The 12,058-nt window shown below is 50.1% G+C and overlaps 1 protein-coding gene across 3 annotated transcripts in view; it reads left to right on the forward strand.

Annotated features, from left to right (window-relative positions):
• Nucleotides 1–57: 57 nt before the first annotated feature.
• ANGEL1 (angel homolog 1) overlaps nt 58–12,058 on the forward strand; it is a 32,526-nt gene continuing 20,525 nt past the window's right edge. The window contains exons 1-3 of one of the 3 annotated variants that reach the window (XM_054715886.1): nt 58–309; nt 467–639; nt 9,020–9,149. In XM_054715886.1, coding sequence (XP_054571861.1) covers nt 9,032–9,149 — 118 coding nt within the window. In that variant the 5' untranslated portion in view covers nt 58–309; nt 467–639; nt 9,020–9,031. Of the gene's footprint in view, nt 310–466; nt 640–9,019; nt 9,150–9,984; nt 10,155–12,058 lie in introns of those variants that run through there. The other 2 variants (XM_028141328.2, XM_028141330.2) reach the window with 2 other exon arrangements.

Genomic DNA, 12,058 nt, shown 5'->3' on the forward strand with positions numbered 1-12,058 from the left:
CAACTTTATGACTTAGGAGCCACTTTCATTTCATCGGCAACATTCCATGACCTCATGCAGACATTGTGATCCATGTGAGTGGACCTGGTAACAGCAAGTCTGCCACCCTCTTGGTGGCTCTGACAGTCATCTTTTTTCATATGTCTGCTGGAACCAAGCTGAGGCTTGGCTGTGATTACGAAGGTGCAGTGGGGGTGCCTCTCAGTGGTGGTGTATTTCCCTCTGAGTCAGGACCAAACCCAAGCCCCTCAATCAGGTGACTGTGAAGAGCTGCCACCATGTTCTTCTCTCAAGGTGGTTGTGCTTCAGGTACGAAACATTTCAGTGATGGGTGAAGTCTGCTTTCTTCTACCCAGTTCTCCTTCCTTTGTTCTTTTCCCCCTTGGGAGAGTCTCCTCAATCTTGAAGCAGAAGATCTAAAGCAAAGCACAACAAACATATGTTCTATCACTACAATTTGTTGCAGCCAAACCGTTGTTCAATCCAAACTACTGGGCTGCCTAACTTGAAACCACTCAACCATCATTCCCACGCTTGGCTGTTTTCACGTTCGTGGAAGTTCACTTGCAGTTTACTGTCAAGAGACTCTGGAGGCATGTTTGTTCCTTCCTGATAAACTTTCAACACATCAACGTTCAGGTCAGTGACTACAGGGCTTGGGGACATGAAAATGCCTCTTTGCCACTCAGAAGAATGATGAAGATCTAGGAACTTGTGTGGGGAAAACATAGATCCTTCGATCAAAAGAAATATGTAAATCTGAGATGTTAGTCATTTCTTCAGGCATTCAGTCTGAAAAATAGAGAAGGCACTAAGATAAGCACCATTATGGGGAGGGGATGCAGACATGATTAACATGGACTTTCAGGGTATCCAATATAATAAGAGGTAATATGCAAATTGACCATCACCCCAACACACAAGATGGCCGCCCCCATGTGGACACAAAATGGCCACCACAAGATGGCCTATAGGGGAGGGCAGTTGTGGGCAATCAGGCCTGCAGGGAGGGCAGTTGGGGGTGACCAGGCCAGCAGGGGAGAGCAGTTAGGGGTGATCGGGCCTGCAGGGGAGGTCAGTTAGGGGTGACCGGGCCAGCAGGGGAGGACAGTTAGGGGTGACCAGGCCTGCAGGGGCGGGCAGTTGGGAGCGACCAGGCCTGCAGGGGAGGGCAGTTGGGGGGACCAGGCCAGCAGGGGAGGGCAGTTAGGGGCAATCAGGCCGGCAGGGGAGCAGTTAGGCGTCAATCAGGCTGGCATGGGAGTGGTTAGGGGGTGATCAGGCTGGCAGGCAGAAGCAGTTAGGGACAATCAGGCAGGCAGGCAGGCAAGCAGTTGGGAGCCAGCAGTCCTGGATTGTGAGAGGGATGTCCAACTACCCGTTTAGGCCCAATTCCACTGGGACATCCCTCAAGGGGTCCCAGATTGGAGAGGGTGCAAGCTGGGCTGAGGGACACACACACACACACACACACACACACACACACACACACACACACCATGCTCGAATTTCATGCACTGGGCCTCTAGTATTATATAACAAGATAGAAATTGACAGGGCCACTTCTATAGTGTGAGGATCCTGGGCAAATATTTCTGGCAGAGCTCCTGTTCATATAAACAACTCGAGTCACTCTAAATAAGCATGGTAATACCATTCTAGTGGTCCAGTCTCATGATTGTGGTTTCTTTAAAGATATATCAAACAGGCCAAGGGAGTGATCAACTCCTGGCATAATTTGGTAGGTACCAGTCATGGAGACCCTCGGATCATCTAGTCAACCCCACATTGATGGAAAGGATAAGAAATTGTCCTGGAAGGAGAGAAATTGGGACTAGCAAGTATGTAGGTCTTGGTCTAAACTCTGGACAGGACCAGGTGGTCTTAGGTACAAAAGACACATTAGAACATTTGGAGGAAGGCATTCCAAATAGCCACTGGGCACAGGCACTGCTTGCCTGGGCCTAAGAACAGTACTGGGAATTGATAAAGGTCATGAGGGATATGCTCCAGGAGTTCAAGGAGGGTGAGGTCTCTTTATGCTGGGGAGCATTCATGGGCTCTGGACAGGATAGTCCAGGGGAAAGGCTTTTGGACAAGTAGAGTCTGAGGGAAAGACTTTTATATTGGGTCTATTATCCATTAAATTTTGTTATCAGGGTACTAACATAAAATCTACAATTTGACCCTATTAAAGTGTACAATTCAGTGGCATTAAGTGTATGCACAATGTTGTACAACCATCACCACTATCCATTTCCAGAACTTTTCCTATGATCCATTTTGAGTTACTTTTTGTATAAGGTATGAGGCATAGGTCGAGATTCATTTTGCATGTGGATGTTCAAGTGCTTCAGCACCATTTGTTGAAAAGACTGTCCTTTCTCCATTGAATTGTTTTTTTCACCACTGTTAAAAATCAGTTGACTATAGGCATCCTTTCAGTTTTTTTTTTTGTGGGGCTAGCATTTCAGAAACCACATAACCAGCAATGTGATGCACTATCAAAATGTTGTACCATGGTTCCTCTTATCCACAAGGGCTATGTTCAAGATCCCCAGTGGATGCCTGAAATCGTGGATGGTACTGAGCCTTACATACTGTTTTCTCCCATACTTACATACTTACTTACCTACATACATACATATCTATGCTGACATTTAATTTGTAAATTAGGCACAGTAAGAGATTCACAACAATCTACACTAATAAGAGAAATATGCAAATTGACCATACCTCCGTGATGACAATAAGCCCATCAGGAGTGAGTATGCAAATTAACACAACAAATATGGAAGGTTAATTTGCATACACAGGCACGTAGTGGCTGGGCGGGGCGGGACACCTGCTATAAGGGGGAAGGCAGGGGGCAGAGGGAGCTACAGGAGCGGCGCTCCAGTCAAGAGCAAGAACTTGCAGGCTCCTGGGAGGCCGGGAGCAAGGACTTGCAGGCTCCTGGGCAGCTGGGAGCAAAGGAGCGAAGCCAGGGGAAGGAAGGCCTATTCTTGCACAATTCTTTGTGCAACAGGCCCCTAGTGACTAATAATAGAATAGAACACTTATAACAATCCTATCTAGTAAATAGGGGATATGCTAATTGACCATCACTCTGTCACAAAGATGGCTGCACCCATGGCTGAGGCCAAGTTCCCTTAAGGAGCCTTAACGAGCAATCAGTAGGGACCTGAGGCTACGCCCTCCCCTGCTCCCATGGGGCTTGACTGGGGACCTCAGGCTGTGCCCCCGACCCAGCAGGGCTTGACAGGGGACCTCAGGCCATGCCCCCTGCCCTGGTGTCAGGCTGGGGACCTCAGGCTGTGCCTCCTGCCTTGGCACCAGGCCGGGGGACCTCAGGCCATGCCCCCCACCTGGAGGGGCTTGACTGGGACCTCAGGCCTCACCCCCTGCCCCGGGACCAGGCTGGGGGACCTCAGGCCATGACTCCCGCCCCGGCGCCAGGCCAGGGGACCTGAGGCCACACCCCCCACCTGGTGGGGCTTGACAGGGGACCTCAAGGTGCGCTTCCTGTCCTGGTGCTGGGCTAGGGGACCTGAGGCTGCTCCCCCCACCCCGGCACCAGGCCGGGGGACTTCAGGACGCACCTCCCACCCCAGCACCGGGCCAGGGGACCTGAGGCTGCGCACCCCTGCCTGGAAGGGCTTGACAGGGGACCTCAGGCCGTGCTCCCCACCCAGCGGGGCTTGACAGAGTCCTCAAGGTGCACCCCCAGTGCTGGGTCAGGGGAACTCAGGCTGACCCCCCTGCCCAGCGGGGCTTGATGGGGGGCCTTAGGCTGTGCCCCTCTCCCAGTGCCAGGATGGGGAACCTGAGGCTGTGCACCCTTGCCTGGCAGGGCTTGACAGGGGACCTCAGGCCATGCCCCCACCTGGCAGGGCTTGATGGGGGACCTCAAGGCACACCCCCAACCCCATCTGGGGGACCTCAGGCCATGCCTCCCCATACTGGTGCTGGGCCAGGGGACCTGAGGCTAGCCCTCTGCCTGGCAGGGCTTGACAAGGGTGGGACTATCTGGGTCTGGATCTAGCCCAATGGGGGGTGTGGCCAGGTCTGGGTCTCATGCGATTTTGAGGAGCATGTGGGTGGGCGGGGACTTGACTCTGTGTTCCTCTTTTAATGTGCATGAATTTTGTGCACCAGGCCACTAGTATACTATAATAAAAATTATGTGAATGTGGTCTCTCTCTCAAAATGTCTTCTTGTACTGTACTTACCCTTCTCATGATGATGTGAGATGATACAATGCCTACATTAGATGAAGTGAAGTGAATAACATAGGCATGGTGACCTAGCATTAGGCTACTGTTAACCTTGAGGAAGGAATGTCTAGGCTGAGACCTGAAGGTCCATCGGGCAGTAACCAGGTGAAGGCAGAGAGATGGGGTAAGCTCACTGGGAGAGGAAAATTATTTGAGGGTGAGAAAAACATACAAAGTCCCTATGGCATGTGGAGGGAGTCTCAAATTGTTTAATGAGGCTGGAGTGTGATTCTCCTGGGGGGAAGTGGTGGTGGGAAAGAAAAACAGAGATGAGATGGGAGGTGAGCAGCCAATAATGAAGGGCCTTTAATGCTATGCTGAAGAGTCTGACCTGTATTTGAGAATTGCGGGGATGGAGGGAGGCAGGGAGAGGGGAGAGAGGCTTTAAGCAGCAGTGTGACCTGACATGACTCAAATAGCAGGAAAACTGCTCTGGTTGCAGGGTCGAGAGTGGATTGAAGATAGGAAGAGGATCAACATCAGTTAGGAGTGGCTGCAGGGATGAAGTGGACTGAATAAATATAAAGGCCAAACTACTTGGACTTGGGGGCAGATCAGATATGGAAGTAAAAGGGGAGATGTAAAAGCAGGAGGCCAGGATGGATGACCGTGCCATTCCTAAAGAAAAGGCCAGAGGAGCCGGGGCAGTAGTTTTCTGGAGGATGGTGGGGGAAGCTCATGAGTACTACTTTGGGTGTGTTGAATCTTTGATGTGACCCTGGGAAATCCACCAGAGAGGTCCATAGGCAAAAGGATGTATGTGTCAGTAGCCCAGGAAAAGGTTAAAAATGTAGATGTGTGAGTTGTCAGTATGTGGATGGTACTTGAAGCCATTGGAGTGGTGAAAATTTCTCAAGGAAGAACGTTAAAGTAAGAAGAGAAGAGAGGCCAAGGATAAAATCCTAGGAACACCATCATTGAAAGGAGGAGGGCGGGGGTCAGAGGAACAGAAATAAAAGACACTAGGACAAAATGTCCAGAGAATTAGAAGGAAAACAATGTCACAGAAACTGAAGGAAGAGAATCTTACAAAAAGGGGGACGGGGGGCGGGGGATGCAAAATTACAGAATATTCAAGAAATAATAAAGCCCGGAGAATGTCCATAGAATTTAGCAACAAGGAAGGCATTGGGACGTTTTAGTGGAGTGATGAGAGTGGAAGCTATATTTTAGTGGAATGAAGATGGGTGAGAGGTGAGGAAGTATAGACAGCAGGAACAGAAAACGCTTTGAAGAAGCTTGGCTGTGGAGGAGAAGTGAGGAGATGGAAGGGTGGCTGGAGGGGGACGGGCTGAAGGAGGGTTTCATAATATAGGAGCAATTTGAGCAAGTTTAAATGTTGATGGAAAGAAGTCAGGGAAGAAAAGGAGAGGGGTGAACAGAAGGAGCACAACCTCTGAGAAGGCAGGAAGGAGGGGACTCCAAGCCTGGTGGGGTTTTCAGCCATTGTGTTGGGAGGGAAGGAAGAAAAGTTGGTTGTGCCTGCTAGTCAGTGTGTTGGTGTGGCAACCGGGAGTAGAGGGACTTCACTTGGTGGTTCCACTTTTTTTCTAAAGTTGGTAGGGAGATGATCTCCAGAGAGCAAGAAGGGAGGCAATATGACAGCAAGTTTGTGGAAATGGGAGAGAAAACTAATTAAGAACACAGGATTGGTGGGGAGGGTTGAGGGCTGAAGTGAGGTTGGAGACCAGCCCACTAATAGCTCCAATCTGTTGGTAATTTTACACGCCAGTGCTCAGCAGCCCAGATGTAAGAGCCGAGGAGAAGAATGGTTTTACTGAACCTGGGCAGGTGTAATCAAGGAATGGTGGGCAAGAGAATTGATATTGGCATGAGAGCGATTGAAAGGATGCCTGGGGAGGATTGAAAGGTGACTAAGGGGAAGATTGAGGGCAGAATAGAGAACTCAAGGGTTTGATGGAGTTAAAGAACAGTGTGCAGAAGTGAAACTGGGAAAGGCAGAAAGCCAAGGGGTGACCCATCAGAGGGGGTATGTGAATTTATGATCTCAGAGGTGGAGCAGTACCCAGTAATGACACATCATGGGTGTCTAAATACAGAGGGAATGAGGTCAGTGAGGAGGTGGTGACAATGAGCTTCTAGGATTTGAGATGGCTCATCCACATTAGTAATGGAGGGAGGACCGGAGATAGGGAATACTGTGAGTCTAGTCTTAGTGTCTTGATGAGAGAGGAGGAATGAGGTGAAGAAAAGACAAGGATGAGGTAAACATTGATGAGTACTTGAGAAATCTCTAAGGAACACATGAATACATGAATCAGTGAGTAAGGAACTGAATGAATGCACCAGACCGATCTGGTGTATTCTGGGAATATCTAGACATAAATCCCGAGATGCCAGAGGAAACACTGGGCTCAGAGAAGGCAAGTTACTGGGAGTGTATGGGTCCAAATTATCTTGAGAGTTAAACATAGACAATTCTTTTCTACCTATCTATTTAAGAGGCTGTTTGAGCCCTCTAGATCTGCACAGTTTCAATATGATAGTCACTTAGTGTAGCTACTTGAAATATGGCTAGTCTGAATTAAGATGTGCTGTTCACCTGAAACCCATGTTGGATTTCAATAACTTAGCACAAAAAATATTTTTAAAAGCTACTTTTTATATGCTTTACTAGAGGCCCAGTGCATGGAATTTGTGTACTCAGGGGGTGGTGGGGGTCCTGGGGGGAGGGTCCCTCTCACAGTCCGGGAGCCCTCGGGGGATGTCCAACTGATGGCTTAGGCCCACTCCCTGCTGGCAGTCTGACATCCTTAGCGCTGCCACGGAGGCAGGAGAGGCTCCCGCCGCTGCCACTGCGCTCACCGGCCGTGAGCCCAGCTTCTGGCTGAGCGGCGCTTCCCATGTGGGAGTGCACTGACCACCAGTGGGCAGCTCCTGCATCGAGCATCTGCCTCCTGGTGGTCAGTGTGCATCATAGCAACCGGTCATTCTGCTGTTTGGTTGATTTGCGTATTAGGGTTTTATTATATAGGATTGATTTCAGAGAGAGGAAGGGAGAGATAGATAGAAACATCAATGATGAGAGAGAACCATTGATTGCCTGTGTCCTGCGTGCCTCCCCACTGGGGATCAAGCCTGCAACCTGGGCATGTGTCCCGACCGGGAATTGAAACATGGCCTCCTAGTTCATAGGTTGACTCTCAACCACTGAGCCACACCAGTTGTGCCAAAAAAATATTTTCAGAACATAAAATATCTCATTTAAAAATGTTGATGACATGAGCTTCATGTTAAATTTTTTTGATATATGGGGTTACATATATTAAAATTAATGTCACCTACTTTTTTCTTTTTATGCCAAGCTACTAGAAAAGTTTAAATTACACATCTGCTTCACATTATATTTCTCTTGGACAACACTACAGTAGGCCTTGGTCAGTAGCCTCTGAATTCCCAAGGGAAGCATTATGCCACCTTGTATAGTCAACCAATGGACTAATAAAGGCAGCTCTCATATCGAATTTCCACACATACCTGTTGGCAGAGTAAAATTTGAAAGCTCAAAGCTTAAATTTATTATATACAGGAAATTTGCCTCTAAAAGAACATTTTAAATTCCTCAAAGAATTGCAAAACCTTCCACTTGCCCCATTAAATAGGTCTGCACCCTTGAAACCACTCAGTGGTAGACACAGATGTTTATCATTGCTTCCACTGTTATCACAGTGGGGGTGAACTGAGGGGCTCATCCGGTGTCTCTTAGAATATTTCTGACATCATGAGGCTGCAGATTGTGTAGGTTATACTTGTAATTTTCCTTTGACTGGGGAAGCCTGTGTCTGCACTTCTCTAGGCCAAGTCTCCCTGGAATCTGTAGTCCTGGCTTGCTTAGCAATGCCATATTGCAGTCTGAAGGGCCCTTATTTCTGCCAGGGATGGTAGAAGATGACCCTCCATTATCAGTAGCCAGAGATGTTTTTGGCTTAAAGTTAAAAAATATAATAGTAAACATTGAGAGCTTACCCTGGGCTGAGCACGGTGAGGTAACTAAGCCTCCAAGAGGCTTAGGGTGAACTGAGAAATTCCAAGGGTAGAAAGTGGCAGAGCCAGGATCTGGGCGCAGATGGTCTAACTCCAAAGCTTGTGATCCTTACATCATCCTACTCTTTCCAACAGATCGGATTGTGGGTCAGGAAATAAAAGGACGCCAGCCGTTCTTCATTGGCCTCAGGAAAAGCCTTTGAAAGAACATGGCATCAATTACCCATACATGCAATGAATACCCAGTGGAGGCTAGGTCCTTCTGCAGAGGTTCCCAAAATGTTATCAGAATAACTTGGTCAGTTTTTAAGGGCTCCACCTCAGACCTGATAAATCAGAACCCCAGGAGTAGGACCTAGAAATTTTTATTTTTAAGACATTTTCCAAGTGGATAAGGAAACCCTAATTTCACAAAATGATAAAAATAGTCTCTAGATAAATACTTTGATTTAGGGTCTGGTTTGGAACTTGGATTTCTGGGTAACTATTGGGGCAAAATGGAAGGAAGGTACAAGGAAGGGCTATTTAAGCCACATCAAAGGAGTGGGCCTGACTTTGGGGGACCCTTAGGTAACACTTGTGTACTAGTTTCTAGACCTTCAGATTGCTCTTGGGGCTTCTGCTTCATGGGAGGCCAAGGCAGGTGTGCTGTTGCCTGAAGGCACACACTTCTCTGGAGCTAAGGGAAAACAGCCAGAAAGCCACAATACTGACTCTTTCCTGCTTCCTCCTTTTAGCCTTTCAGTGTTATGATGTATCCAGCTGGTCCTGGATCTGGTGACTCCCCAGAGGGCTTCCCAGAACAACCGAGGCTCCAGCCACAAATTGGAAACTGCACAGCTCAGACACTGGGTACTGAAATTGGTAGTATGTACAGCCCTTCCTTCCTCAGTGTGGTTGGGGCAGAAGACTGCGGTTGCAGAATGGAGAAGAGAGATGCACACAGAGAGGTCTTTGGGTAGCATAGAATTGCTAGGGGACCTGGCCTTCCTGTCATGACATGTGCTTTGTTCAGTCAACAAAGATGTAGTTAGCCCTACTATGTGCCTGACACTGTTGTACACACTAGAGAAATACTTCAATGAAAACCAGCCAACCAACCAACCAGACTTGGTCCCTGCCTGCCCTTGTGGAACCCACCCCCACTTCCCCAGCCCCCGCCCCGCTTTCTTGACTCCCTTACCAATGGGACGTCCCCTTTTACCTAGATCAGGTATAAAGAGGATCTCTTTGAAACAGGGTGAGGAAGGAGACCAAGGTGTGGGCTCAGCTTGTGACCTAGAATCTGAGCTGGAGAAGACGGTAGGGTCAGGAAAAAGAAACCCGGAGACCTCGCTCTTCCCTCTCTCTGGGCTGAGAAGGGTGAAATTATAGAAGCCAGGGCTGGGTGAGGCCTTAGGGAAGCCCAACCCCTCAGTTTACAGATGAGAAAACTGAAGGGCGGAGAGGTTACAAGGTGGACCCCGAGTTAGGGGGCGGAAGTGAGAATAAAATCGTGTCCTCTGGGTAATACTAGGGAGCCTCCAGCGTGGCGCTTAATTTGAAACTCCGGCGCTTCGAGGGCTTCCGGGAGTCAGGGCGGGTCCATTGCCATGGGAACAGGCCCCGCCCCCCACCTACGCGGGTTCCACGGCCCCAATAAAGTTGTTGTTGAAGCTCAGCGAGACCACGTGAGCCGCCCGGGGGGCGGAGCTGTGGGCGGAGCCTGAGGCGGGGCGAGTCGGGGGCGGGGCCGAGCTGAGGGCGACCGGCGGCTGCAGCGTGGAGGGAGGCGGACGCCGGCGGGGCGGCCGGCCATGATAGCGTCGTGCCTGTGCTACCTGCTGCTGCCGGCCGCGCGCCTCTGCCGCGCCCTCTCCCGCGCCCTCTCAGGTACTGGCCCCGCGTCCTTGCAGGCGGGAGCCGGGCCCGGGCAGGCCCCGCGGGGCCGAGGCGGCTTGCGGCGAGTCGGGCCTGACGACCACCTTCCCTCGCAGTGCCCAGGTGTGGGGGGCGGCCCTCCCCCCAGAGCCAGTCCTGGCCCCCAGGAGGCGCAGGCCCGGCCAGCGACCCTCGCGGGCGGCCCCTGCTCACGCTGGTTGCGTTGGGCCGCAGTTAACCCGGAGGCGGACTGGGGAAGGGCAGAAGCCGCCCCTCCCAGGCCCCGGGGTGCAGAGCGGTTCTGGGGCCCGCCGACCACTGCTGTGGGGGCTCGGAAGGGGTTGGCAACCCCGGGCCGAGGCGAAGGCCCGAGTTCTCTGGGTAGCAGCCTGTCGGCCCTGGGCCAGTGGGCTGGAGACCTAGACGCACCTGTGTTCCCAGGGTCACTCCACCCTCCGTTTCCCCCGGCGCCCCCCCACCCCCCCCCTCCCGGCACCTCTCAGCTCTGCCGTCCCTGGAGGCTCGGGTTGAAAAACACGCTCAGAACCCAGAGCTGCATTTCCACCTCAGCTCTGAAGCAGCCTCCGTGCGCTTAGGGATGTAGTGGGATGGATGGAGGCAATGCCCAGTTGATCCTCAGGAGAGAGGAACTTGCATTTTCCATGATCCGCCTGCCCATTTTCATTCCTGGTCTTCAAATTCCCGAGGCACTCGGACATCCTACAGAACTCCCAGATTTCTCTGGCAATCAGGGGGCAGGACAGGCTAACAAGCATGTTCTTAGAAATAAGGGTCCGACTGTGCATTCCGTGCCTTCCCTTTCTGGAACCTTCCGCAGTGTGTGTGATTTATATTACGTAATATATGTGTATTTCGTGTAAGATGTTTGTTTCTGTCTGCTTTTAGAATTCGGGCTCCAGGAGGGAGGGTGGGATCACACCTGTTTTGCTTGCTGTGTCTCTAGTGCCTCGTACACTCCTCAGAAGACAGTGGGCACGCAATTTAGGAATGGCACCTCTGAGGAATGAGAAACGCCACGGAAGTAATTGTTGTCAGGGAGCTAAAGAATATTCCTTCAACCATGTTCTGTCATTCTAGACAGAAGTTTTAAGGGATCTCAGAGGAGGGTCCACCCCTCCCACCCCCATTAAAGTAGTCCCAATGGTTTTAACTTGGTTATATGGTTTCTACATATTTTTTAAAAAATTTTTTAAATAAAAGGATTTTGCTGCTGAAACACAAACCACCACCATCAACAAAAACCTGCTAAATTTGGAAACTAGTAACAGCCCACAGGTAAATCAAAGAACCTCTGCCATCTGTTATACATGGGGGATGTTTCAAGAGACTAAAGCCAGCAACCCAGCCCATGGGTTTGAAGCAGAGTTTTCCCGTCTCAGCGCTATTGACATTTGGGCCTGGATAATTTGTTGTAGGGCTGTCCTTTGCGCCGTATGATGTTCAGCAGTATCCTTCCTCTCTAACCACTAGATGCCCGTAGCATCCCCACAGCTGTGACAACCACAGTGTCTCCAGACAAGGCCAGATGTCCCCAAGAGCAAAACCATCACTGGTTGAAAAACCACTATTATATTCACATAGGCCAGTGGTCGGCAAACTCATTAGTCAACAGAGCCAAATATTAACAGTACAACGATTGAAATTTCTTTTGAGAGCCACATTTTTTAAACTTAAACTTCTTCTAACGCCACTTTTTCAAAAGAGACTCGCCCAGGCCGTGGTATTTTGTGGAAGAGCCACACTCAAGGGGCCAAAGAGCCGCATGTGGCTCGCGAGCCGCGGTTTGCTGACCACTGACATAGGCCATAAGATCGTGTCAACGTTTGAACCATTCTGATGTTTTTCTTGCCTTAAAAAAATAATAGAGCTGATAAAATGAACCTAGTGACTGAGGG

Source organism: Eptesicus fuscus, chromosome 5 (genome assembly GCF_027574615.1).
Source record: "Eptesicus fuscus isolate TK198812 chromosome 5, DD_ASM_mEF_20220401, whole genome shotgun sequence".
Lineage (NCBI taxonomy): Eukaryota > Metazoa > Chordata > Mammalia > Chiroptera > Vespertilionidae > Eptesicus > Eptesicus fuscus.